The sequence below is a fragment of the Epinephelus moara genome, chromosome 1 (assembly GCF_006386435.1).
Source record: "Epinephelus moara isolate mb chromosome 1, YSFRI_EMoa_1.0, whole genome shotgun sequence".
Taxonomy (NCBI): Eukaryota; Metazoa; Chordata; class Actinopteri; order Perciformes; family Serranidae; genus Epinephelus; species Epinephelus moara.
Window position 1 is genome coordinate 25,572,063 of NC_065506.1, and position 27,570 is coordinate 25,599,632.

The window sequence follows — 27,570 nt, forward strand, 5'->3', positions numbered from 1 at the left end:
TCACGAGTTTTGAGGGAGCCTGCCCCAGCTGGCACACGACCAAACTTCAACGTTGAAATGTGGTTGAACTTGTGTCAGTTGTTATTTCAACATTGAAACAACATTGAAACAACATTCAATTCTGATGGTTGTAAAATGGTGAACAAAATCCTCATAAATCAACACTGACATTTCAGAAAGATCTGAAAAACAACTTTGAAACAATGTTTAAAGTTTATGAAACAACATTGTGAAATCAGCGTTGATTCATCTTTCAAAATCAAAACATAATTCCAAATTGATTGAACCATGGTGTGTGACAGTGACTCCACAAGGAATAAACATTAGAGTGCCAGCTGAGGGCATTAGCATACTGACTGCAGGAATCTCCACCAGAGCTGTTGCCAGTGAACTGATTGTTCCTTTCACTACCATAAACTGTCTCTGGTGTTGTTTCTGTGAATTTGGCAGTACATCCAGCTGGCATCACAACCACAGACCGTGTGTAACCACATCAGCCGAGGACCTCCACATCCCGAGTCTCCACCTGCATGATGGTCTGAGACCATCAGCCACCAGGACAGCTGATGAAACAATTGATTTGCACAGATGAAGAATTACTGCAAAAACTGTCAGAAACCGTCTCAGGGAAGCTCATCTGCATGCTCGTCGTTCTCACCAGGCTCTTGACCTCACGGCAGTCCATTGTCATGACCTACTTGAGTGGGCAACTGCTCACCTTCGATTAGTGGGGTCAAGCGGTTATGACGGGCCCTACTATCATGCATGTGTTGTCTCGATACAAATAAAGACTTGATACTGGACAACATCAACATAAATATTACCCAGCAATCATCACTGCATATCTGACAAAAAATCAAAGAGAGTGAGAAATGAATAATTTAATTGAATAGTTTTTATAGTTCATCTATAGATTTTACAGGTTATGTAGAAAAAGCATATAATTTTGTTTCAGATAGCTATTAAACAAAAGAAGGAACCATGAGGCAGATAGATTTGCTTTTTGAGGCCATGTATAGCAAATGGCACAATTTTTTAATTCAGTAACATTCATAATTACGCCTCTGCATTCGATGGCATCTGGCACTTTGGAGAAGCGTTCTCTTCACAGATGAATCTGAATTTAAACTGTACTGGGCAGATGGTAGACGACACGTATGGTGTTGTGTGGGTGAGCAGTTTGCTAATGCCAGCGTTGCGAACAGAGGGCCCCATGGTGGTGGTGGGATTATGGTATGGGCTGGCATTAGCCATGGACAACAAAGACAGGGGTATTTTATTGATGGCACTTTGAATGCACAGAGATATCGTGACAAAATCCTGAGACCCACTCATGCCATTGATCTGCTGCCATGACCTCATGTTGCAGCATAATTATGCATGGCCCCATGTTGCAAGGATCTGTACACAACTCCTGGAAGCTGAAAACATCCCAGTTCTTGCACACTGACCTGCACACTCACCAGACATGTCGCCCACTGAGCATGTTTAAGATGCTCTGGAACAGCATGTACAGCAGCATGTTCCAGTTCCTGCCAGTATCCAGCAACTTTAAACAGCCACTGAAGAGGAGTGGGCCAACACAACACCAGCCACACTCAACACCCTGATCAACTCTGTGAGAGGAAGATGTTTCGCACTGCATGAGACAAATGGTGTTCACACCAGATACTTAGGAATTCTTTGGGGAGTCTGTGACCCAAAAAAAAGCTCTGTAGTGCAAGACATGTGAAATCCTAATAAATGTCTCATTTGAAGATAAAACTGGTTACACATGGTCTGTGGTTGTGAGACCGGTTGGATGTACTGCCAAATTCACAGAAGCAACATTGGAGACTGCTGATGGGAGTGAAATGAACATTCAGTTCATGGGCAACAGCTCTGGTGGACATTCCTGCAGTCAGTATGCCAATGGCACACTCCCTCAAACCTTGTGACATCTGTAGCATCGTGTTGTGTGATCAAAACGCACAGTTTAGAGTGTCCTTTTATTGTGACCATCCCAGGGCACACCTGTGTAGTAATGATGCTGTTTAATCAACATCTAAAGAGGGTTACGTTTAAGGTTGTTTCATAAATGTGTCTTTGTGAATCTGTGCTCATTCAGAGGTAGTGTAATGACGGACTGAATGACTCTATAACTGTTCATTTATTTTTTATAGTGTAGATTTCTGTGTTTCCCTGGCACAAAAGAAGAATAAGCAAGAACAAAAACAAAAGAAACACCAATATAAAAACAACGGTATCGGCTATTGGCGATATTGTTATTTTAAACAATGGTATCAGTATCGGCCCAGAATTTCAAAACTGGTGCATCCCTAGATATCCTCCTGAGACCCTGTGTCCTCATATGGGGACATCACATTTTGGGTTTACTGCACCTTATACTTTATTTTACTTAACTTAGACCTGTTGTCCTCATTCGTGGACACTTTTTTGTGCCATGTAGCGTTAGTAAGAGCACAATACACTGATCCATGTAAAAACAAGATGGCAGCCATCTCTGCCAAGTCAGTCTGCAGCCGATTCCGACCCACTTATTATTAATAATGTTTGTGGAGTGATTTGGCAACAAATTTGACCAATTTTACCAACAGTAACAAGCTAAGACACTCTTTATTAGGAAGTGTTGTTTGAAGATGTTAGGACTTTATTATCATCTCGCTTGAGAACATTGGGACTTTATCATTTTTGACAATGTTTAGTTTTTATACTTATCAGGTTCTGTTGATCCCAAATATATAGGAGAAATTAAAAAGCATACCAAACAGAAGTTTGGGTCTCTGGAGGTTAAATTAGAAAGTTAATATGTACATTTTATTCATATTTTACAATGTCATATATTATTTTATTGTCTAGTTTTAGAAGTTAATTTGATAATTCTCTTTTTATTTAATTAAATGATTATTGTAGCTCACATAAAACATGTTACTGAAAGCAAATTAACACATATTTCAACCCTATTTTTTCTTGTTAGCTGGGTTGTTTATTTTGGTAATAAACATGCAGCACTAGCATGGCCTTAGCACCACTGAACATCTTGATATGCCACACCTGTCAAGTCGATGGATTATCTTGGAAAACTGCTCACTACAATGGAAACTTCAGCTAAATCTGAGAGAAATAAGTCTTTGGTGTGCAGAGAAAAAGTCTTGGATCTTTCATTTCAACTCATGAAAAATGGGACCACAAGTGCCTTAGTACACCTTTTCTACTGTGACGTCTATAGTAAAAAGTCAGTTTTAATGAATAAGGTGAGTAATGTGAGACGGTGTATATGAATTTTAATCCACACAGAGTAACTTAATATGTGAGGGCTAGTCGCAGTCACCTGCCATGACTGTGAATAAGGAGCAGCTGGGTGGGCAGATGAACGCTTCAGGTGATGAGCTGAGGTGGGAAACACAGTCGTTGGCAGGTCTGGAAAAAGGAGGAAAGGTTAGTTCGTATCACGCAGAGATAAATCAGATACACGAGAAGCACAAGACGAAAGAGGAGGACAGAGCAGCTGTTGCTATGGTATTTATCAAATTACATCCAACAGCACATTTCTCAACATATTCATCACTTTAAAATGTTAAATCTATCGTTTCAAGTTTCTGTTTGTTGGAAGTTCTATCACATGTATGTTGGCTTAAATTCTTGTTTAGATGGGTTGTACATGTCATGATGATGAGTACGAAACTCAGATTCATCGTGTAAACCTCACCCCAGACACACACAGACACACACACTCACACACACAAGCACACTTGTGGGAAACAGGGATTAGTAACTGATACTGAGAGGTGGGAGAAAGCAGCCTCCCCCTGTGGCCTCTTAAACCAGATGTAACCAGCTGGCACACACACACACACACACACACACACACACAGAGTTCTCAGTGACCAGGCTTGTGGCCAGAACTTTTGTCCTTTTCTCTACAGTGTGAGCAGACACATAATGTAGAGACAGAGCGAGAGGGAGGCCCACTCTCAGCTGTGCACAGTTCAAAGACGCTGCTTCAATGCATCTCTGTGGCCAATGAATCTCCCTGGTCGAGGACAACAGCTCCTCGAAGGTCTTTAACGGTCAGACTCTGTGATGGTTCAATGAAACATCTGAATCTTTATCTTTGTATTTAAATAACAGACATACACACATAAGCTGCATGTCAGAAACAAAAGCCTCAGATGCAGGGACAGCGACGTGATGACACATATGTTTGTGTGTTTTAAGAAAGAAAGACGAGTGAGTGTTTGGAGTGTTACTTGTTTGTTTAAGCCAAAACAGGCAGCGGGGGAGAGAGGGGAGGGGGTGTGATGTGATGTTGAAGTAGTAAGTTCAGGGAGTCAGGTTCATCAGATAAGACGCAGTGAGTCATGGGAGGCTGGTCCTGAGGGCAGAGGGAGGATGACTCTCCTCAGTGCTATGTTTCTTTAGAAAATGCGCTGAGTCTTGATTATTGTAAAAACACCTGCGATTTGTTGACCGTTGTATCTTGATTTTTAACTAGCTTTTTATCTGTGTTTACTCAGACTTGGGCAGTCTTTATATAAAGAATCCAGTTCAGTCCACCGATATCCAGTGACCTGTTTTTAACTTTGTTGTCAGTAGTTTGAAACATCATCTGCAAGAGGAACAAAGCCCTGATCTGTTGGATGAAACAACCTTGTGGCTAAAAGTTGCCCATTTGAAACTCTGGACTATTTGTAATAGAGGCAAATGAATAAACACTCTGTTTTTTAAAGATAAATGGTTGACGTGTCCTCTAACAAGGCACTGATGACTAATGTGCTGGATGTTCTTGCTCTGAAGGGTCTTTGAGCAGAATGGTTTTAGCCATGCTAGTGGCATGGCTCTGTGGATGGTCGGCTATGGATGTTGGTCGATCAATAGCCAGATGGATTGCCATGAAATTTTTATCAAATATTCATGGTCCCCAGAGGATGTATCCTAATAATTTCAGTGATCTTCTGGTGTTTTCTCTTGCACATTGACATTTTTGGTTTTAATTTAAAAAGTCGGAGGTTGAATTGTGATGGCTTCCTTTGATTTTTTACATGGAGCAGCCATCAGGTGACAAGTTCACTTCGTCCGATACTTTGGTTTATGACTTAATACCTGAAATGATATTCCCATCAGTCTCAGCTGTAGTTTGCAATTGATGTCAATTAGCATTTGTGCAAAACTAAGGCTAAACTAAGATGATGAACATTACGCTTTCTAAACATCAGCATGTTTGCATGTTAGCATTAGCATTTAGCTCAAAGCACCTCACTAGCACCAGACTATCACAGGGCTGACACATAGAGACAGACAACCATTTACACTCACATTCACACCTACGGGCAATTTAGAGTGATCAGATAACCTGCATGACTTTGGCCTGTGGGAGGAAGCCGGAGTACCTGGAGAAAACCCACGCTGACACGGGGAGAACATGCAAACTCCACACAGAAGGGCACCCTGGGTTCGTACCAGGAACCCTCTTGTTGTGAGGTGATGATGCTAACCACACCACCGTGCCACCTAAAGACTAAATTATCTTTAAAAAGTCGATTTGTGATCATAATAATGATAATAATAATCTTTATTTATATTGCACCTTTCAAAACCAGAGTTACACGTTGCTACACACAATAAAAAAGTAAACATCATGCATAGAAAAATAGAAAATTCAATAAAGCCAATGATTTCAAGAAATCATGAAACAAAATGTGAAAAAAAGAAACAACACTTAAAAAAAAGAAAAATATTACACAACCACCTGTCCGTACAGGTGGGGTTTTAAAAAGCATTTGCAAAGCACTGACACAGGCGACTGGGGGGTGAGGGGGTGGTGGTTGTTCACAGCATTGGAGCTAAAATAGTAAAAGCATGATCCCTGTTTGTTATGGAATATATCATTTTCAGAATTAATGATATAATAATATATATAATAAAATAATAATATAAATGATTTCGACAAACAGCCCCTTTCCTAAAGTTCTACAGCAGTGATACTACCTTGATAGCCTTGAATTCACGATGAAAATAAGTTGAAAATAAGATGATTCTCAATAGATTTTTTTTTTTGTTTGTTTTTGTACTTTGAATGTGAGGATCTCCTGGACACCCAGACAGAGGTCCGGGCTAATAATGTTTGTTAATTAATTAGCCCCTGGCCTCCTGTCATTATGTAAACATGGCCCCCGGGCAAAGCAAGTTTAGTATCCCTGCTCTGGAACTCTGTAACAGATGACTGATCTTACATGTCAATACCACAACTTCTATTGTCACTCATTAATTGTTAGGCATTGCGATGCTATAAAATAATCTTAAAAAATGTGTAAGGTAACTTTTCCTGGTTCAATGATTATAAACGGTGGGTTCAGTCATGAGACATTAGACGTCTGTTCATATGATCCAGAGTGTGCTGCCCACAGATCACAGAGCTTTTGTTGCTCTCATTTTGACTCTGGTTTTCAACCCAGTCACAAGATGATTCAGCCGAGGGGAGAAGCAAGATTTATTTCATCACAAGATGTGCAAAAGTATCTATTTCTATTTTTTAAAGCCTCTCTTAGTGCTCTTAGTCTTGTATCCATGTTTCAGTGCACGAAGCTTTTGTTTAACATCTGACCCTTGCAGGAAGAGCAGCCTTTCTCCTCCTTAGTGCATGTGACAGCTCAACAACAGATCTCTCTCTGACAGAAAGCAGACATGTAGGTAGCAGGGAGCATTATCTCTGAACACACTATAATGAACCTCCCAGTCAAGAAGTGCTCTCAGTAATGACCCTAAATGTCCTCAGAGTATTTAGCTCATGTTATACCTACAGCTTTAACCAGCACATAAGCATAATACTGTGCATCTACATCAGGGACATTTAGTGCAGCAGCATTATGTCACATTATTAAACCGTGTTGTCCTCCAGTGACCACTGTGGGTTTAACTTTAATGTTATTAAGAGAAAGTTTATTTTCAGAGAGGAAACTCTGAGGGGCTGCAGCCTAAAATGTTTCTTCACCAGGACCCCGTGACCTGCTCCATGACTAACTAAATAAAGGAGATAAAGGAACATGAAGGAGAAATGAAAGCCATGACAGGATCATGTGTCAAATGATAAGATACCCAGAGGGAGAAGAAAATACCATGAAGAGTTAGAAAGAAATGAAGCGTGAAAATATATTTCCTCTTTTTCCCTATAAGAAGAGCACTTCTTACTGCAAGGAGCCAAATCTTGCCTTTTAACAGCCGCATTAAGACAGTTACCTTAAGAACATATCAAGGATAAAAGGGCCGATGTCTCAGGAGGATCTGGAAAAAACTTGTCCATACTTTTATCTTCAGTAGACTTGACTACTGTAACAGCGTCTTTACAGGTCTCCCTCGATCAGACAGCTGCAGCTGATTCAGAACGCTGCTGCTCGGGTCCTCACTGAGACCAAGAAAGCGGATCACATCAGTCCAGTTCAGAGGTCTTTACACTAGCTTCCTGTCTGTCAGGGAATCTGTTTGCTGCTGCCTTTAATTAAATCAAATATTTATTCATTTGTAACACTGCACTGTGATTTCATTATTCATATCCTTTTAACTGCACTGCAACTTTATTCTTGTATCTTTGCACCTCTTATCTGCACTTTTGCTATTTTTAATGGTGATTTTTTTTAAATTGTAAATAATTTAGTAATTAATTTCACCTTTTATATAATTTTTTCCTCTTTCTCTTTTACTGTAAATCTGTATCCTTTATGATGTGTTATTGCTTTGTAAAGCACGTTGTATTGCCCTGGCGTATGAAACGTGCTATACAAATAAAGCTGTCTCGCCTTTATGTGGTCCAAAATGTATTTTTTTAATGTATGAAACACTCATTCTTTGAAAACCTTAAAGGCAGAACGAAGACCTGTTTAAACTAGACTGCAATATTGACCTTTTTTTTGCAGAAATTTCTGACTGATTGTCAATTATTCGCTGTTTATATGCTTAGTATTTTCCCAACCATCAAATTCTTGCCAAAAATATTTATTTTTTTATTCGTGTATATGATAAAAAGAGACAAAAGGAAAAAAGTACAATAACATAAGAAAATGCACAGGTGGGATGTTAAATACCTCGGAAATTTGACTAAATACTGCTGTTATCTCAGTCCTTACATATGATTGTGCACATTGGATTACACACCTTAGATGCCGCTTCCTGATTTTTGAAAGCTTTCCGGATATAAATGAATATTTTTTTTTGTAGTTTTCTGCATTCAGAGCTGTCACTCTTCTTATCCACTGGAACCAGCATCTAGTCTCTGTGAACTTCTGAAACTTCTGATAGTGTTTCATACTCAGAAGATAGATTTTAGGTTAAATATCACTTTAAGACTTGAAGTGATGTGCTGAGACATCAAGTGCATAACTTTTAAGCCAGAGGTTACTGATTCTTTACAACCTCTCAACACTCCACTATTTAAAGGTTCAGTGTGTTCAGGATTAAGGAGGATATATTGGCAGAAATTGAATTTAATATAAAGTGTATAATCACTTGAAAATAAGAATCATCGTGTGTTTGCTACCTTACCTTCATATCTATGTACAGTAGGAAGCGAGTCCTTGTCCACGGAAATTGCCATGTTGCACTGCCATGTTTCTACAGTAGCCCAGAACAGACAAACAAAACACTGGCTATAGATAGATGCCATTCACATTTTTGCATCGGGCACCATAGGTGTTTTGGAGAGGAGGAGACCTCTGTGGATAAATTGGCTCCTAGTAAAAACCTCTTGGGCAATGAATGCTGAATGAATCCTAACCAGGAGTTCATGCTTAGCACATGAGAGATGTTTCAGCTGGTTACAGCTAGATGCCACACTGCTTCTTTAAGACTGTTAATAAAGTAATTACAGTCTCAAAAGGCACTAACATTTCATTGATAATTTATTTCATTTACTACTACTACTGTAAAACAAAGCCCTATCTCTCTCTGTGCATCCTCACAGTATACAGTAGGTGTACACAGAGAGACAGACTGCAGTCTGCTGGCAAATGTTTGAACGGGGGAAAAAGCACCAAATCCATTTTGTGGGAAAAGGGCAAATATGCTGAATAAACACAGAAATGATGTCAGGGGAGTCAGACAGGAGGTGAATATGTTCCCTGAGAAAGAGTGAAAGAATGAGAGATGAAGAAATGTTAGATGATGTAAGAGCCACAGTATGTCCGCTGATCAGACAGCTGCTTGTTTCCACTTCTCTCTTATCTCTGACCGCACCCTCTGTGTGTACATACTGATGTGCTGATATGTCTGAATGTGTTTCTGCACACTTGTGTGTGTGTGTGTGTGTGTGTGTGTGTGTACAGGTGGGTTTGTGAATTATGAGCTGTGTGTGTGTGTTTCAGTCTAGGTATGTGCTGCACAAAGTCTGAAATGGATGTTATATGTACTGTATGTATTTGTGTCAGCACCGTGGTGGTTAATAAAGCTTTTATACGTACTTATCACAAGGTACCATTTTTCTGACAGCCTCTCACAGTAAGATCTGAAAATTAGAGTCTGGAATCAAATTAGAGACGTTAATTTGTGTATTTGGTGACATTTGTTGACGGATGAAATACCCTAGAGGAAAATCAGTACGGCTGTCCCCGACTAAGAATTTTCCTAGTCGACCATTAGTCGTCATTTAGGCCCGTTAGTCAACTATTCGCCTGCATGTTTATGATATTAATTTAATCATCAAATCATGTATTTTGGGCGGGGCAACACAATGGTTTGAGTTCAAGGTGTGAGAAAGAATAGTATCAGTAACATTGTTAACACTGTGCTACATTACAGAGAAATACAAAACCGTACTAATGAACCTTCATTAATATAGGCCTATATTTTATCTACAAGTGCACGTCACAAACTGAGCGAGCCGCCTGTTAATGGCGCTGTCGGCTAATGGGCATGTAGCTACTTCCATGTTTCAGATGATACGTCATGTTTGTAATCGACCAATGAAGATGAGTTTACATATCACCTTGGGTTCGTCCTTCACCTTCTCAAAATGATCCCACACTTTGGATTTCAAGTGACCAATGAAATCTTGCTGACTAATGACCTTTCTGGTTGACTATCAGGGGGCCGCCCTACTGCTCACAATAGTCCTTTCTTTGTCTCATTGGCTATAAATCAACGTCTTCTTCCTTGTTCTGATCTATTCCTCCTGATCCAAGGACACAGAGTTAAGACTTGAATTTGATCACTGAGACAAATTTCTGAAATTGTGCAGGCTCCATTATAAGCAAATCAAGTTTTCATCTGGATCTTACTGTTATCTGAACGGCAGATCATTTCAGACATGGATTACTGCAGTGACAGAGGAAAAAGAGCTTTTAAAGATCTTATATTAGGATCGGACTGAGACAATAGGAAGGCTGTTTCTCAGAGGCTGAATTTAAAAATATGAAGAAGTGATCAAAATCTTACACTGATGTTATATTGAGCTCATTTATGTCCAAGAGAAATAGGCTGAACAAAGAGGAGATCTAATTTTGAATGTTCCTGCCTGGGAACATGTCCTGGGACGAACAAAGGAAGAGAGAGAACAAGATAGGACAAAGTGATCAGAAATGAGGGACACAGAGAGGAACGTTAGGGAAATATCACAAGACAGAGAGGAAGGGTCACGTAGTAAAAGAGGGAGGAAAGAAGAGAGGAAGTGGAGTAAAGAGGTGACAGGAAGTGACTGTGGGTGGAGAAGAAGCACAGGGGGAGGGGCACAAGAGGGGTGAAAGGGAAAAGAGGGGGAAAAAAGGATGTGGAGAGTTTTCCTGTTTTTCCATCCAACATGCTTAGCTTAATGCTGATGAATCACACACACACACACACACACACACACACACACACACACACAGAGGATGTGTCTGGAACTGACAAGCTGGTACATCCTGCCAACAACAGAACAGCTGACTGTGACATCTTTCTATACTAACGCCGTGTGTGTGTGTCCATGCTGATGCTACACTGTCTTGCGATGTGTGCGTGTGTGTGTGTGTGTGTGTGTATTTGTGANCTACACTGTCTTGCGATGTGTGCGTGTGTGTGTGTGTGTATTTGTGAAGAGACATTTGAATTTTAGACCTTTGATGATGTTATAAGGTGAAGGGTGAAGATTTATATAATGTAGTTGTGATAGCTAACCCTGCATTCATGTACCGTCTGAATAATCGGAAAAATGAGTTCTCTTATGGGAAAATTTACGTTAACACCACCTCACGTCAGAAAAAGAACTTGGAAAGTCATCAAAACTTTTGTTAAAATGGAGGACAAAAGTAATGTTCAGTTGATGGTAATAAACTTTTAATCAATTCACATGTTGCATATTCATTTTTGCTCACATGTGATTTGTAATATGGTGTTAGGTTGCATCTGTTGCTGTCCTCTAGAGTGATTTTAGGTTAGTTAGAAAATGTATTTATTATAACCCGATGACAAAGTTAAAGCAATATCTTAGTGGTTTTAAGGAATGTAGAAGTGCAGCAACAAGTCTAGGACAAAATCACAATGTCATATAAAACTTCACCATACTTAGATAGCAACATGAATCTTTTTATTGGGGCATTAAATACTCTGAGCATTTAAATGTAACTCATCCTTGTAGTGTCCATGTTTTTTCCACATGCTGACTTAAAAGCTCATGAACACACCGAAGTTGACAAAACGTCCCCCCAACTTGGGGAATGGGATCATTTGAGGAGCACATGAATGCAGCATTAATAAGGCTAACATGTTAGCCATGTTTGTTCATTCACACATTCAGCTGACATGGAGGAAAATTAGAATCCATTAGGGGTCATGTTTGTATCCAGATGGTGAAAGTAGCTCTGTTTTTGGTCTCGACCAACTCTTGAGGGAGACTTACACTCTTTAGCTCCTAAATGATTCTCTATGTTCATCAGCTGGTCTCTAAATGTGTCTGTTTGTTAGGAAAAAGAAATGACTGGTTTCTCTGTAAACTTACACGTAGATCAAAACATAAGGTCGGGTGCTCATGGGAAATGGGGAACAACAGGAAACACAGGAAGAATCCATGCACTGCAAAGATGTACAAGTGAGAAAGAAAATATTGACGTATTTGTCACTGTTCGTGCATGGGAATTCGAGATGTGTGACACATCAAAAGCCCTGATTGGCAGCCGGTGTGAGGGATGATAACATTTAAAAGGAGAAAGCTTTGAGTGGGACAATGGATCACTTTATTTTACGGAGCAAATAACAACAAAGCACCAGCGAAGACGACCTACCACTGAAAGAGAAAAAAAAAACCCTTCAGCTGACAGTATCGTGAAAGCTACCTTATTATTTTTTTTAATGATGTGATAAGACTGATAAATCACATTATAGAAGCTGTTGTGCACAGATATAAATACAGGTATGCCTTGAGATTTTGGCTTGCCCCTTGGTGTGGCTTAAATCATTAAACGAGCCAGCACGTTTCAACCACTGTAGGTCTTTTTAGGGCTTTGGACATGTTGGATCTTTAAATGATTTAGCCTCCATAATAAAGGCTTCTTAATACTTCCTTCCCATTTATATCTGTTTTTGGATTGCCTGGATTACCTTCCTGTGTTTGTTTGTTGTTTGGTGCTGAGTAGGCGGAGTACAGTGTGCTTTTAGAGCTTTCACCCTGATATTAGCTGCCTGCTGCGGCCGAAAACAACGCTGTAAGAGCGGTGAAGGTGAAACAAAACTGTTAACTGTTAAGGTTAAGGTAAGGGTTAAGGTTAGGGGATGCATTATATCAGTCAATGAGGCGCATCACAAACACAATAGTACAGCTGTGTGTGCTCGTGTGTCATGTGGATTTGGGGGTTGAAAAAACAACTGAAGATCATTTGGAAAAGAGAAATATGTAAATTAATATTTTCTCTTCTGCAACATCTTAAGTAAAATGCTACAACTAAATAAACCTCATCTAAGTCCATGCTATTGAACTTATAATAATCCATCATAACTGCTACTGAAACTGCAAATGATAACAACATTAGTAACAGGAAAGGAGATTCAACGTGTGTAACGCTGGAAAAAAAAAACCCCATATAGTGACTATTTTTGGTCACAGTGAGTGTTTAAACTGCACTACAGTGACCGCTGGAATGTGTGAGTGTGTGTGTGTGTGTGTATGTGTGTGTGCAACGAGGTCGATGCAGTTTTAGGAGCACGAGCAGGAGATCGAAAAAGCTCTTGATGAATACTTACAGTGTCTAAGTACAACCTGCTATTGTGGTCTAGCTTTCTATATAAGACCTGACACACACACACACACACACACACACACACACTGTTATACATGTACAATTGCAGGGCCAGGTCTAGCTGGACTCCTGTGGCTCTCTTCCACAGCCATCAGTCAAGTTTAGGAGTCTGCAGACAGAAGCAGCTCCCCCAACACACACAGCTGGACAAGGCCGCCATTGAGCTCCATAGTGGAAGCCTTTTAGACCCAGTTTTTATAGTGACTGCAGGGAAAAATCAGCCCGTAACAGCTACCTACAGTGGCCTTTTGAGAAACAGCCAAACAGGTTTTCCAAGGAATTCATTATAGAAATCAAAATATTACAGGTAATAGCCGTGGCTCATGTGTTCATTGGCTGGTGAAGAGGGAGTCATGGGTCTTTTTTCTGGGTTAGCAGTCCAGCCAGAGCAGTTTAATCATATTCATTATACATCCAAGGGCACAAACCCAAGTGTGTTTTGGCCTATGTTTATATATAACATGAGGATAAACACCCAGACATATAAACTGTGCACTCAGTGTGTCCACACACACCACTGAAGCTGCTAATCTTCAGACAAGAACAAAAAAACATCCTTCCTGTTAAAGACAGGGACAAAATGTGTGTATTCTGGTGTGTGATGACAATTTTAGATCCCAAGGACAGGGTGTGTTTCCTCTCTCGCTTTCTATTGTTCCTGCAGCAACACTGATCCTTGGGGAGCGGAGCAACCACCAGGACCGTGGAGCAGCAGCCAATGGCAGGGCAGGACAGAGAGGCCCCGAGGCTGATAGGAACTAAAGTCTGTCCTCTTTTTGCTTTTCCTGTTTCTATGGAGATTTAAAGTATAACATTCCCACTGCGTCTTCATGAGAGGACTGTGATCGTGTGCCATGGAGGGTTTTCATGTGATCATTACTGCTCAGTATGTCCTTGTTGATTCAAGGTGTGTGTGTCAGTCGGTAAAATCACCAACTGTGCTCTGTGGTTGGGATGAAACCCTCAGGACTTTTTGCCCTTCATGGCACATGGTTACCTCTCCCTGCTTCTGTCAGCATAACTGGCCCAAAAGTCTTTGCTGCCACCTGCAGGACTGTCTGTGCACAAGCTGTCCCACAAAGAGCATGGAGTTTATCCATGCAGCTCTGCAGGCAGCACACTGCTGACTTCACAATCAAAACAGAGGCCTTTGAGTGTGCAGCAGAAAGAATGAATGAATCAGCTTTATTCATATCGCACCTTTAAAGCTCTGAGTGCAGCACAAAGTGATTTAGAATTCAGCAGCAAAAACACCAAACAGACAGGCCCATTTACGTTTTTGTGTCGGCCCCTGTAGTTCTCCTGCACACTCGACACACAAAGAGGTTTCAGTTCTGCAGCCTCACCACTAGATACCACTAAACCCTCCACACTGGACCTTTAAATGACTCAGATTTTTCATATCCCCTCCTCTTATTTCCCTGTACCTTAATCCCCACTTTCAGAGAACGTGGTGTGTTGTATGTATGAAAATTGTCTTTTCAAATTTCTGGTAACTCCCAATTTCTTATTAATACTTTATACAGATATAACCAAGTTAAATTTAACACTTTTAAAGACCTTTTTATAACCACCTTATATGAAATTTAAGCCCAAACCTACAATGGAAATACACATTATATGGATGTGTGTGTGAAATAAGTGTAAGTAGTCTTTCCACTGATGTCAGTTCAAAATGAACAGTAAGGAAAAATGACAACATGTATGTGAGTTTATGTTTAATGTGTTTAATGTATAAAGAAAACAAAATCTCATCGCTTTCATAAATGCTATTTATTACTGCAATTCTTTGGTCTGTCCAATAATTGTAAACAGTCATTGGGTCTGTCAGGTTCGAGAAATTTTTGCTGTAATGTGACCCAAAATATTTAAGACCCATCAAATCTGAATTTAAGACAATGTAAGACTTCCTAAGGCCTTATCTTAAGAAAACTTAATTTAAGACATGTTAAGACTTTTTAAGGACCTGTAGACACCACAATTTTGCCCGAAAAATGACACAAAACAGAAACTCCTAAAACAAATAAAACAAAGAGCTTATCCTCAGGGGAACACAAATGCACTATCTTCTGAAAACAGGCTTTCCATCAGTCTGGCTGGTAGAAGAGGTAGCATGGTTCAGTGGTAGTGAGGTCTTGTGCTGGACCAAAGTACTTAATATGTAATAAGTAATTCATATTCGGCCTCTGAGAAGTGATGGCAGCATTCTTAACGATCAGTAACATGATTAGACAACTTTGTCATATTATGTGGAAAACAACTGAAAATACATTCATTGCGTTGTGCTGTGTAGGCCAGTGATTCCCAACTGGTGGGTCACGGTCCAAAAGTGGGTCCATTCTGAATGGACTGCAAGTAACTCGCAAACATTTCAAGTTTGTAAAAATAAAACACACTTTATTTTAAGTACAGTTAATTTCTGGCACAGAACTTTTATTTTGAAGTGCCCTTTCCTGCTGTAGAGTGAGTGAGCTACTTAACAGGAACAGCAAACTAGTTCGACGCCATGGCCAAACGCAAGTATGACACTGACTGTATTAAACTGCGTGGATCTCGAACTAATGACAAAGGGTAAAACTAGAGCTCCTGGCTGGACCAGTTGGGAACCACTGGTGTAGGCAACCATCCATTTCATTAATCTTAAAGGGAAACTGGTATTTTTCAATCTGGACCCTGTTTGCCCAGTGATGGATGGAGACAACAGTTTTTGAAATTAGTCCAGTATTGAGTGAAAGGGCTGCAGTCAAGGCTGTGAAACATGCTGCAATGAAACCCCTAGGGGCAATTGTGCACCATCAATTTATGTTCATTAAAAGTTTTTGTTTTTGCCACTGACAGGCTCAGATTGTTATTATAGGTGTCAGAAAACATTACGAAAAGGACCCCATAGATAACATTTTTTCTTACCTTTCGCTGATCTGTTTGTTATTGTGAATAAGTCTCGCTCAAGATATCTCGTTCTGAAATCTCGCAAAGGTGTCTAATTGCAGGAGAGCTGGAAAGAGGAATGCTGGGAGTACAGAAAATGTATTTTAGTGTTATCTGAAAGATCTTTGATGTCATGGCTGAATATTTAGCTGATTTCGACGATGTGAAGACTTGGTTACACACACAGAGTCTAGATCAGTATGAGGCAAAAAACATTTTTAATTTCTCTGTAGGATCTTTTCTGTAATATTATCAGACACTCATAACGACAATCTGAGCCCGTCAGTGTCAAAAACAAGCACGTTTTATGGACAGAAATTTATGGTAGGGATTTTATAACAGCCTGATTTTTGCTGCTGTAGCTGCACGCTTCCCTTTCAACAATGGTCCAATTAATTGGTCTCTCTGACACATAAACATAGGCAAATAGGGCCAGGTTCAAAAACAGGAAGTTTCCCTTGAAGTGGCATCTAAAATATTGTGTTATGTATTTTGAGACTGATGTTCAGTAACCAATACAAATATTTGCCTTCACACTGATACCCATGTTTAAACAGGACACTGCAATATAATGGATCGCAATATTGTTTGAGTGGCAGTGGAAAATTACACCTGATAAAAATTTTGAGGTTGATTCATTTTCTACAAACAGACATCAAATCTACATATAAGCAGAGAGCAATAAAAGACCTCTCTGAATCCTCAGATTTAAGAGCTGATGCAGCATCAGTTGTTTTGAAAGAAACACACAGGAACACAGTTGTCATTATTTAAAAAAATGTATTTGTATGTACTTACATACTGGTGTCAAAATAGTATGCACCAAAAATGTCACATTGACTCACAATTACAAAGAAAAAGCATTTTCTTTTTCTTCAATTACAAGTATCGAAAAAACTATGTACAGAAAAAAGGGCATGGTGACAAGATAGCACACTAGAAACAAACATACAGTCGCGCGATGTGGTTTAAATGAGGCTTCTGAAAGTAAAGACAAAAGGAAAAAAATGTCTTCTGACCAGCTACACTGTGTTGGCGCTCCGAACTTCAAATTGTATTTCCACTCAAAAAGTAACTGCGTGCATCCTCTCCACAGTCCAGCGTCAGGGCGTTTTCAGAGTGTCCTCAAAAATTATATATATTTTTTAAAAAACTCATTGAAAATGAAAAATATTTAACATTTGAGTGGAAATACTTGTTACTTAAAACACGTCCTAGAGATGATCTTAAAAAAGTGTTGCAGTGGTAACGTGGGACAGACGGGGTAGAGCAAACAGGGCGGAGGAAAGCAGAGTCCTGGAGATGAGCTGTGTGCGGGGATCCAGTCCAGGGCTTCAATCGCCACCTCTGTGGATGGACACGCGGATACATAAAAGGCGGCAGATCTTTTATGTATCTGCGTGTTTCCCTGCTGTCAGATCTTACAGATGAAAACTACACTAGCTTCTTTTCTCCATCTGGAAATTTACATATTTTGATCAAGACAAGACACAAAGCAGGAATGGAAAAAAAAGGCAAGATGATGGTGATGTATTATTGGTGATTGGGCTGTTATGTGACCAGCAAGACTGGGAAAACTTATCCTCACTTGTGAATGGGTGCTAATGGGGAAAAATCTATGAATAGCAAACAAGAGCAACTGGACTAGTTCTCCAAATCCTTAAGTCCCTCCAACTGTGAACCTTGAACAAGCTCATGGTGGGATATCAGAGATGAAGCAACTCATTCAGAGCCTCACTGGACGAGCACGCTCACTCTTGTTGCGTCTGGAATCTTCAATTTTGGGCTACAAAACAAAAACATCCTCTCATTCAACTGCGCTGTCTGCTGTTACCTTTAAGCAATGCAAATCTATCTGCATCCATTTCAGGTCCCTTCTCTGGGTTCAGTTAATTCGAGGATGTGAAATGGTGCCTGTGAAAGCAATTCATGGGTTTTATGGCACTTTGAGATACAATGAATGCCTTGTAATTTGGGCACAACACACAGAGCGCATTGTGCAGTCTCACTTTGGAAAAGTAATGTGCACATTTCGTGTTGCAAAACTGCGATGAAAATTCATGTTTCACACTGAGAAATGTGAACAGCAATCAGACACAGGTCACTACATGAGCTACCCTCAAACCACTGAAACAGAAGTGTGAAGCCGCCACGTGGGAAACAGATTTTAACGATGACAGAGTGCGGTGCACGTCTGCAGAGATGGTGAGACATCTCTAAAATGTTTAGAAATACACATTCATCTCTGTAGACTGGTTCATTCTGCATCTTCCTTCAAGTTACAAATACTTGGAAAATGATGTACTGTTCAACATGCCTGTGAGTCTGCCTCTTCTGAATGTAAGAAGTAAAAGTGTGTCCAGCTTCTTTCCAGAGAGACCAAATTTAAGGGGAAAAAAAAAAAAAAAAAAAGACAATGGAGGAGTTTTGAAGTGAGGATCGGCCTAAAACAGAGGACAAGAAACTATACTGATGATCTCAGTTCAGCTGATCTTTGAGCAAACGTATAGTCGTTGCAATTTCTGTTTTAGGGTGAGCTGACGTTTGTGAGGTAAGGATTAAATTTTGAACAGAGTGTGTCTCTGATGTATCTGGGGTGGCCTGGGACCAGCTGCTCCCTCAGGGAACAGTTTCTCTTTGCCTTTAGTCACTTTTAGCCTTTTTGCTGTCGTTTCCGTTCTTCTCTGGCTCGGCTCCTGCTGCCTCCTCCTCCTGGTGCTTCCTCTTCTTCATGTCGTCTGGCTCGGCAGTAGATGGGTGTGGCCTGAGGGTGATGATGATGCAGGTCATGTTGTCACATCCTGTCCCATCTCCAGATGTGTCAGGGGCCAAACAATGGTCCAACAGCTGTCAGGAGGACATACAGGGTTTGAATTGAAGATGCGTGAACATATTTATTTAGAAACATCAGGTACCATGTTCAATGTCTGGGGGGTCAACTTAAACCCTGTTTCCACCGTGCGGTACGGTATGGTTCATTTCGGTAAGCTTTTTTCTGTTTCCACTGCGAAAAGTTGTGGATGGTACCAATGGAACCGCTCTGTACCATCCACATTTTTGGTCACCCCTCTGTTGGGGTACCTACTGTAGCACGCAGATCTAGTACTAAAAGGTGGAGCTGTGAACACTGCAGTCTGTTGATTGGTCAATAGTGGACAGTCACTCTGCTCAGGGCTGAGTTGTGGCTGGTTTTGTTCTGAACTGCAGTCCATTTGTTTAAATATCTGTCATGTAGAAGTGTGTAACAGGAGCTTTTTCTCACCTCTTCCACTATGGATGAGAGGCGTCTGACTTTGCCATTCTGGTCCGGTTTGATCCTCTCGTTGATGAAGTCCACCACCTCCTGACTGCTCAACACATTCCTGCACATACACATATACAAACAGGGCTCACAAATTGATTCTTAAGGACTGCAGAGTATACCTAAATATAGTAATATAAAATCAACAAGTAAATAATAAAGTAAATGTGGAGTCAAAGGAAAAACAACCTCATGACATTACCATGGCAATTATGCAGACAAACTATCAATGACCACTCAAACTCACCAGATGCCGTCGCAGGCAATGACCATGAATTCATGATCCTCGTTAAGCGTCAGAACTTTGACGTCTGGCATCGCAGAAATCATCTGTTCCTCTGGAGGCAGAGACTTGTTCCTCTTATAGAAGTGGTCACCTGAGAGTCAGACACCAAGTTAGCAGACTGTTAAGAGAAACTCATTCTTAAACTCGTACTTCCTGCAGAAGTGGTCTTCTCAGAGGACGGGATTGTGCACACATTTTAAATAGCTGAGTTGAACCCAAAACAGAAAAACAATGATCAGTGACGAAGAGCCTCTATTAAATGCCAATCTGATGCAATAAATTTAAGTGCTTACAAGACTAATCTCAAAGTCACACACACAGAAGTCAGCCATACCAATAGCTCTGGAGAGGTTCAGTCCACCGTTGACCCGTCCATCCATGGTCACTTTGCCTCCAGCGTTTTTGATGCGAGCTAGTTCCACCTCGTCCTCTGGCTTGTGGTCGTATGACATGTCGACTGCTTTGCCTACAGCAACAAAGTAACAGAGCGTTTACATTTAATACAACAGAAAAACATCGGCCAACACCATCAGTGAATGTCATGTTGTCTTTGCTGATAGGCTGATGGCAGTCAGCCTGACATGACATAATACTATAACCAGTCTGTTTAATAACTCTTCATAAGCTTGTTAACTGTAACAGTAGCACTAACACACAACATTATATTCTCTTGGTATGTGGGTGGGGGGTTGTAGACACATATAGAAGAGTTAAATTGGTAGACATCTTGATTCTAGGCACATTTTTAATCATACAAACACTTCTATCAAGGTAAATAAGCACCAAATGGTTTGGACCTACCGCGCTCAGACACCACACAGCGAGAGTCTCCAGCATTGGCCACGATCAGCTGTTTCCCTCGGATCAGAGCCACGACAGCTGTGGTGCCGCTGTCTGAGCCAGGCTGCAAACACATGAACACAGGAGATGTGACAGTGTTAAAACCCCTATGACGTTTTACACTAACATCAAAAGACAAAGTCATCTTTCAGTAAAATACAAATCATGTGAATCATTTGTAAGTTTCCACTAAATAATGTTACCCCATGACTGAAACAGTCTACTGTAAAGCTTCTAGATATTTTTCTGCAGAGAAAAGAATTTCAGGCAGCCACCTTCATTTACACAAAGTCATCACAAATCACTAAACTTGGCTTCTACAGCGATGAGGCAATCCAACACACTGCAAGCTGTTCGCTGGCTTCATAACTGGAAATTACAGCGAAGCTCTTTAAATGGTGAAAAACTAACGACTGCTGAGTTGGACAGCTCCCAAAAGTGACAAGCAAAAATCTTGGTTAATTTTTTTGGGGCTCTCTGTTAAGACACAACTGACACATATGTGGAATAAGTACAGAATTTACAAACACAATCACAAACAGCGGTGATACTGAGCTATTTCTAAAAAAAAATAGAAAAGAAAAATAAACCAGACAGACTGAAACTATCTGCGCTGCACTGATAGTATCGGCTTGCTGAGAAGTAGACGGAGCTCCGTGACTGGTTTCCCAGCTTCGGTACACTTAGTGCTTTCGTCTCCTTTCTGCACACAGCAGCTCCATGGAGCTTTGTTGTCTCCGCCGCTAAGTGCTCTGAAGCCAGGAAGCCAGCCATGGAATTCTGCAAGTGGCTTCCTGGCTTGAAGGTAGTTCATGGTGTCTGTTTGCACCTCCTGTTCTCACCCATGTAGCCTCTTAGGTACCAACATTTGGCACTGATTAATTTAATGTGAATCGGTGCTCTGTAGTATCAACACAATTTGGTTGGTACCCTCAAAAGTAAGAGTTTGGTACCCGACCCCACCTTTACCCCCAACATTAGGCACGATAAGTCATCTGTACTGCATGTAGAAATCTGTATCACAGTTGCACTGTTGATTTGTCAGTTGCATTAGACATACACACCTCCTCCTTGCCGTCCATTCCAGGTAGGCACATTTCCTCCTCCTCTTCATCTTCTGAGTCTTCCTCTCCCTCCTCTGTATCCTCCTCTTCATCCATCTCACTGCTGTCACCCTCTTCCTCCTCACTGCCATCCTAATTTTAACAACAACAAAACAAGACAATGGTTACAATGCCACAATTACACTGCTTTTCAAAGTCATTTGAGTAAATCAGCTTTCACGGTTTATTCTAGTATCCTGCTCTCACCTCTTCATCACTGCCCTCCTCCTCCTCCTCTCCCTCCTCAGACTCCTCGCTGTCATCAAAAAACCTTGACTTGGAATCTCCTGCAGCCTTGGAGGACAGAGAGGAGCAGGAGGGACCTGCGTCTCCCTCGGCTTTACCAGCCTTTTCCTCTCCATTGGAGCTTCCTGACCCTCCACAGTCAGCTGCTGTGGGGGAGACACAAGGGCAACATGAGGCGTTGGACATGAAAACTAGAGAGTGAAAACAACTGAACAGGAGAGTAAAGGAGTTTGATAAGTGCTCAGATTATGATTTTCATGTACTCATGAAGCCTTTGTACTCACTTTAAGATTATCTTTAAAGCAAAAGTAATCTGCCAAGGTGAATTTTCAGTATCTGAGCAGTTTTCCCATTTTCACATGAAAGGATACTCATTACAATATCTAAATTAGTTTTAAACTAGAACATTAACCTAAGAATCTTTTTCACATTGTGTCATCTTTTTGAAGACAGGAACATTACGTGCTAAAGACCCCTGAATCCCAGCTCCGTACCTGAACCACTGCCTTCACCGCCTCCTGTTCTCCGACAGGCTCGCAGCTTAGACCCACAAGCCGCTCCTTCTGCTTCCTTTGCCTTTCCATTGCTCTCTTCCTCCACATCTCCATTTACTCCGTCCTTCTGTCCTTTCCCACCTTCCCCTTTGTCTGCTGAGGCCTCAGGGTGCGAGCTCGCAGCCTTCTTGGCAGCCGCACTGAGAACAAAACACAAAGTGGAAATAAAGAGGAGCGAAGTTCAAGAGACTTAAACTTTTAACTGCTGTTGTTTTACACAACAATCAAAGACAACTGCACTAGCTACTTAAAAGAATACCTCATCCTCAAAATGACTATTTGTATTTCAATTAGTCACCTTGTGTCACCTTGAATTCCTGGAGAAAATTGTTTTTTTATACATGCCTCCACAGTGAACAGAGAATCCAGAAAAGGTGAAAATTTTTCATGAATTGAAGTAATCAGAGTTGGCATTTAACAACAGCAACACTTAATCAAAATCAGGGCTGTACCTGACTCAGGATTGTCAGTCGAATCTGATTTGGCTGTTCAATATGAATATTTGGCTATTCATTCCTTTTTCTCCATATAGACTTTTAACAGTATTAATACATGTGTTTGGAAAGCACTGCGCACAAGACTAGATAAATGAGACTTGGATTATACTGCACAAGTTGTGAGAGTTTTTGATATAGTTTTGATATAGTTTTGCTTTCATTTCATTTACATTCACTTTTTTGGATTCTCAGTGGGTGCATGTGAGTAGAAGAAAGTTTTTCTTATGAATTTAAGGTAACACAGGGTATGTAATTGATACACAAATGATCATTTTGTTGGTAAAGTACTCCTTTACGCCAAGAAAGAGGTTTCTGGTGGACTGAGTATAGATGATTCTGTCCGTGAAAGAAGTTTTCAGTTCTTATTAGTGTCTTAACATCCCAATTTCAGTGAATTCAAACATACAAACTTGTCCAAAGCTTTAAATATCAAAAATATAAACAACAAAGTTGCCACGTAATTCTATCATTACTTCCTTATAGTAATCTGATTCCTGTTCAACAGGTGTGGTGAGACATAATGGATTTATTAATGTACGGACTGACTTGCATGAGGTCACCACTGCATCATTTGTCATAAAGTAACATTTCCAGGAAGTTCAAGTCCCCATCTCACTGTAAGGCTCAAAATATTTCTTCATTGCCATATTAGTGCTAGAATAAAAGTATGTTTGACTACCTGAGAGCAGCTGCGTGCTTGACAGCATTGAGGTTCTGGCCATAGCGCACCAGCAGCTCCTCTATGGTCATTGTGGCTTCCTCGTGGAGCAAAGCTGCCTCCTCTGTGTCCACTGAAAGGAGGGCGGAAACATGGAAACATTTGGATGCTGTCATTATAATTAGGTTTTGACGTCAGTGTTTTTAATCTACCACCAGTGAACATACATGCACTTCAGGCTGTCTTGTTTTTCCTGTGTTCTCGTGGTTTGTGTCTCATTTTCATGCCCTTGATTGTGTTTGTGGCATTTTCCTTAATAATTATGGTCATACTTGTATTGTTCTTGGTTTACTGCATTTTGCTGGATGTCAATATTGTAGATTCTCCATTACTATTTTGAACTTTGTTACATGTTTCTTACAGCACACAAACACACCAAACAAAACCACATAAATGTCATTGTTAGGGGCGTACTCACAATCGTCCTCCTCTGCCACCTTTTCAACAGGAGGCTCCTCAGTGGGCCGTCCAGCGATCTGGATCAGTTCCTTGATGACTTCCTCTGAGGTCATTCTGCTGTCGATGGCCAAGAAGGCATCCTCCAGAGCCTGGAAACATCACACAAAAAGGTGTGTCGGTTGAAGCCAAGAGTCACAGTGTAATACTGGGTTCAAGATTGACGACATTAATGTTGTAGGTCTGCTCATAGAGTGTTTTAAATGTGTCAGTATTGTGGAACAGAGGACAAACAGTGACCACAATGTATATATTACCTCTCATCCCATTTAATTTGTAACTATGCCGCAGTCAAACAGCAGGCCTCTGGTCGTAAAGACGTCAAAAGACAGGTCGTGCTTTGGTTTCTGTGGCTTCTCACCTTTTGCAGTTTGCCGTCTTTGTAGGTCTTCTGCTCCTTGATGATGTCAGGAAGGTACTTTGAACAGTACAGAGCCACCTCCTCGCCTAAATGGGAACAGCGGGTTATATAAATTCTCAGGATGGGTGTGTGAATACATACTCAAAGAGGTGTGTAAAACAGTAAAAAGGGGAAAGAGAGAAACTGTTGCTTTTAATAAAAGATTTATGGGTAATGTCTGCATGCATTTTCAACATAAAATTAGGTTAAGATTTGACTATGTCACAAAACACTGCTGTGTAAGAGTTTGATGCCTTAATGTACCCTGCAAAATAATATAAATAGAAGACAGTAGTTATACAGTATGTGAAAGTGTGTTACCTCCATGTCCATCATACACAGAAAACATGGCTGTCTCCTCATCAAACTCTGGGATACAGTTGTGAGCATCCTGTGGGACAACACACACAAAAATACACATTACAATACCGACAACATGACAGCTTACAAATTGGTATAAATCACAACAACCAGAATTACACGCTTGATAAAAAAAAAAAAGCAATCTGTACATATAGGACACGTGAGTCAGAAGGAAAACAATGACTACAGAAAATATGTAGACATCTACACAGTTTTTTCACCATCAAATAGTTTAAATATATATTAATCAGCTCTCTTAATCAGTCAACAATGTTTCTGTTCATGTGCATACAGGTTTGAACATGTCTGTACATGTCATTTAACTGAATTACTCACATGCATGTGTTCACCAGGGGTGGGAGAAAAAACTGATACAGTACTCTTACAATATTTTGCATGCCGATACTGTATCGATACACGAATGGTAAGTATTGATCTTTTATTACATACATTATACATTTTTGCAAATACACATTTTAATGCAACTTTGGTACTAGAATAATAACATCAATTGCTTTTTCACATTATCTCACAGAGGACTGGCAACTGCGACAGAGCAGCACACAAAAGTCACACCGGAGCAAACACTGCAGCACAAGAATGTAACAGACAACGTATCCACCATGGGTGTTGTCATTCAGTGAGCGGGATACCTGCAAGTGAAGTGTTTCATTTGCACTTAATCTGGCCTCGCAGAGGGCGTTATATCTGCCAGCAGTTCAGTTTGTCAGGTGTATACAGCATTTCTGACAAGTTTTATGACGGTGTTGGTCAGTCTGTCTGCTTTACATTACATTTTGTGGCAATAAAAATTATTTAAAGTGTGTCTCATGAGATAAACCTGATGTTGACAAAGTTTTCCTGTGGGGAGATAATTTGCAGTTGGAAAAAAAGGTGAGAGATTGCAATATATTTTATCACAACATCGCAATAATATTGTATCATGGGTCCTATGGCAATTCCCAGCTGTAGTACTTACTAATCAATTTTCCTTGTTATTTAGTTGGCAGCTGGTGTATTACTGCTACTTAGCTGTTTTTCTCATCAGAAGTCACTTAAAAGGGAAACTTCAGTCACTTTCAAAATTCATAAATGTTTTTCCTCTAGTCTAAAAACATTAGTAAACATGAATAACTCTGCCCCATCCCAAAACTAGAGTGCTGAAACTTAACTTTGTGATGTCATAGGATATAAAGTCTGGAGCTGCTCCACAGACAGTGAACTGTGAAAGATGTTCTACGTGACACTGAGAGCACCCAGGGGAATGCTCCGAGTGTATGGGTACAGTTTCTATTTCAGGACTGAAAATACTGCAATAGATTAAAGGTCATTTAGGTATTAAAAAAAAAGAGAACAAATGTTCTGTGTGTCCACAAAATCAGTCCCCCAATCATAATTTATGGAGCAGCTCCAGACCTTACACCCGATGACATCACAAGTTTGAGACTTCTGTGATTTCTGGCTTTGAGAGAGATTAGCTCATGTTCACAGGTATTAATTGAACTTTCATAGGGCATGGAAGTAGTATTCCTAATTTAGGTGGTGTTCCCCTTTAACCAAATGAGACAGAGACACAGGATCTCCAAATGCTGTCAGCTACACTTTGGTACTTTCAGACATGAGTCAAACAGCAGACTACAATTACATACTGTTGAATGTTGTGGGAGAGTGATTACAATGTAGATCAGCATACCAACAACACCCTGAGGATGATTTATGGACTGCATCCATCAGTGCAGTTGGTGCTCAGGGAGAAGCTAGTAGGAGAGCAGTGTTTACCGGCCCTATACAAACAAACCTACACAGAGAAATGCCTCACATCCCTTCAACCCGCCATGAACAAAAAGAGACAGATTTCAATTCTTTGTGTTTAAGTAGCGGCAACATGGTTGTCTCTGATCCGGTCATTCATTTTCCGCCTCACCTCCATGGAGACGCGCCAGCCCTGCATGGCAGAGAAACCGTAGCTCATGTTGCTGTTGCCGCCATCGAAAGAGGTCTTGGTCGTGTTAGGTTGCGACAGATAAGCCCCCATGGTTGTTGGTTTCTATGGCTTTACACCTGGAGGGAAACAACGCAGTTTAGCTTCACATAAAAAGACACACACGTATAACACAACGCATTTGTCACACTTGAACTGCGTTTACCAGGCTGGCTAGTTACGGTTGCTAGCTAGCTAACATTAGCACCACCACAACAAAAAGTAGACGCATTAGCTAGCTACCATCCCCATGCTAACAGGAGCGAACCCGGCTAAACTTCCAGCCCTAACCTCTGCCCCCGCCATGCAAGCGGCTGCGCAGTTGCGGACACATCAAACAGTCGGCGCCGACGGTTAGCTTACCTATTGTGACAGAGCAGGATGAGCTGATGAACGGGTCCCAACGAGAGAGCTTCACATAGAAAAGATTGCACGTGTGGAAGCAAAAGCCGCTATCAACACAGACAGACCAAAAGAAGCAGGAGCTGAGGAGGAAGTAAGCGCGCGCGCATGTCCCTTTCGTTCCAACAAGGGGGCGTGTCTGAAACGTACGTTCCACGTCACGATGTCAAGTTTTTTTTCCCTTTTTTTTTTTTTTATGAACGAATCATCAATTAAACACCAAACATACAGGCGTTGGACAAAAT

At 40.7% G+C, this 27,570-nt stretch overlaps 1 protein-coding gene across 2 annotated transcripts; it reads right to left on the reverse strand.

Moving 5' to 3' along the window:
- Positions 1-16,938: 16,938 nt before the first annotated feature.
- On the reverse strand, positions 16,939-27,434 carry ppm1g (protein phosphatase, Mg2+/Mn2+ dependent, 1G). 2 transcript variants are annotated; one of them, XM_050047374.1, is made up of 14 exons: positions 27,287-27,434; positions 26,867-27,003; positions 24,901-24,970; positions 24,541-24,626; positions 24,142-24,271; positions 23,685-23,796; positions 22,449-22,648; positions 21,916-22,097; positions 21,670-21,801; positions 20,567-20,669; positions 20,100-20,231; positions 19,727-19,856; positions 19,441-19,540; positions 16,939-19,025 (listed from the first exon to the last, which is right to left on the reverse strand). In XM_050047374.1, the coding sequence occupies exons 2-14, from the start codon at positions 26,975-26,977 to the stop codon at positions 18,822-18,824; spliced, it is 1,692 nt and encodes a 563-aa protein (XP_049903331.1). In that variant the 5' UTR covers positions 26,978-27,003; positions 27,287-27,434; the 3' UTR covers positions 16,939-18,821. The 2 variants fall into 2 exon arrangements, with proteins under 2 accessions (XP_049903331.1, XP_049903322.1); XM_050047365.1 differs by having other exon boundaries at positions 21,916-22,100.
- Positions 27,435-27,570: the final 136 nt, after the last annotated feature.

Coding starts and splice junctions, on each gene's coding strand:
- ppm1g (XM_050047365.1), bottom strand. CDS start 26,977: ATGGGGGCTTATCTGTCGCAACCTAACACGACCAAGACCTCTTTCGAT. Junction 24,971..26,866: donor GCTGGCGCGTCTCCATGGAG/GTGAGGCGGAAA, acceptor GTTGTCCCACAG/GATGCTCACAACTGTATCCC. Junction 21,802..21,915: donor AGGAGGGCAGTGATGAAGAG/GTGAGAGCAGGA, acceptor TGTTAAAATTAG/GATGGCAGTGAGGAGGAAGA.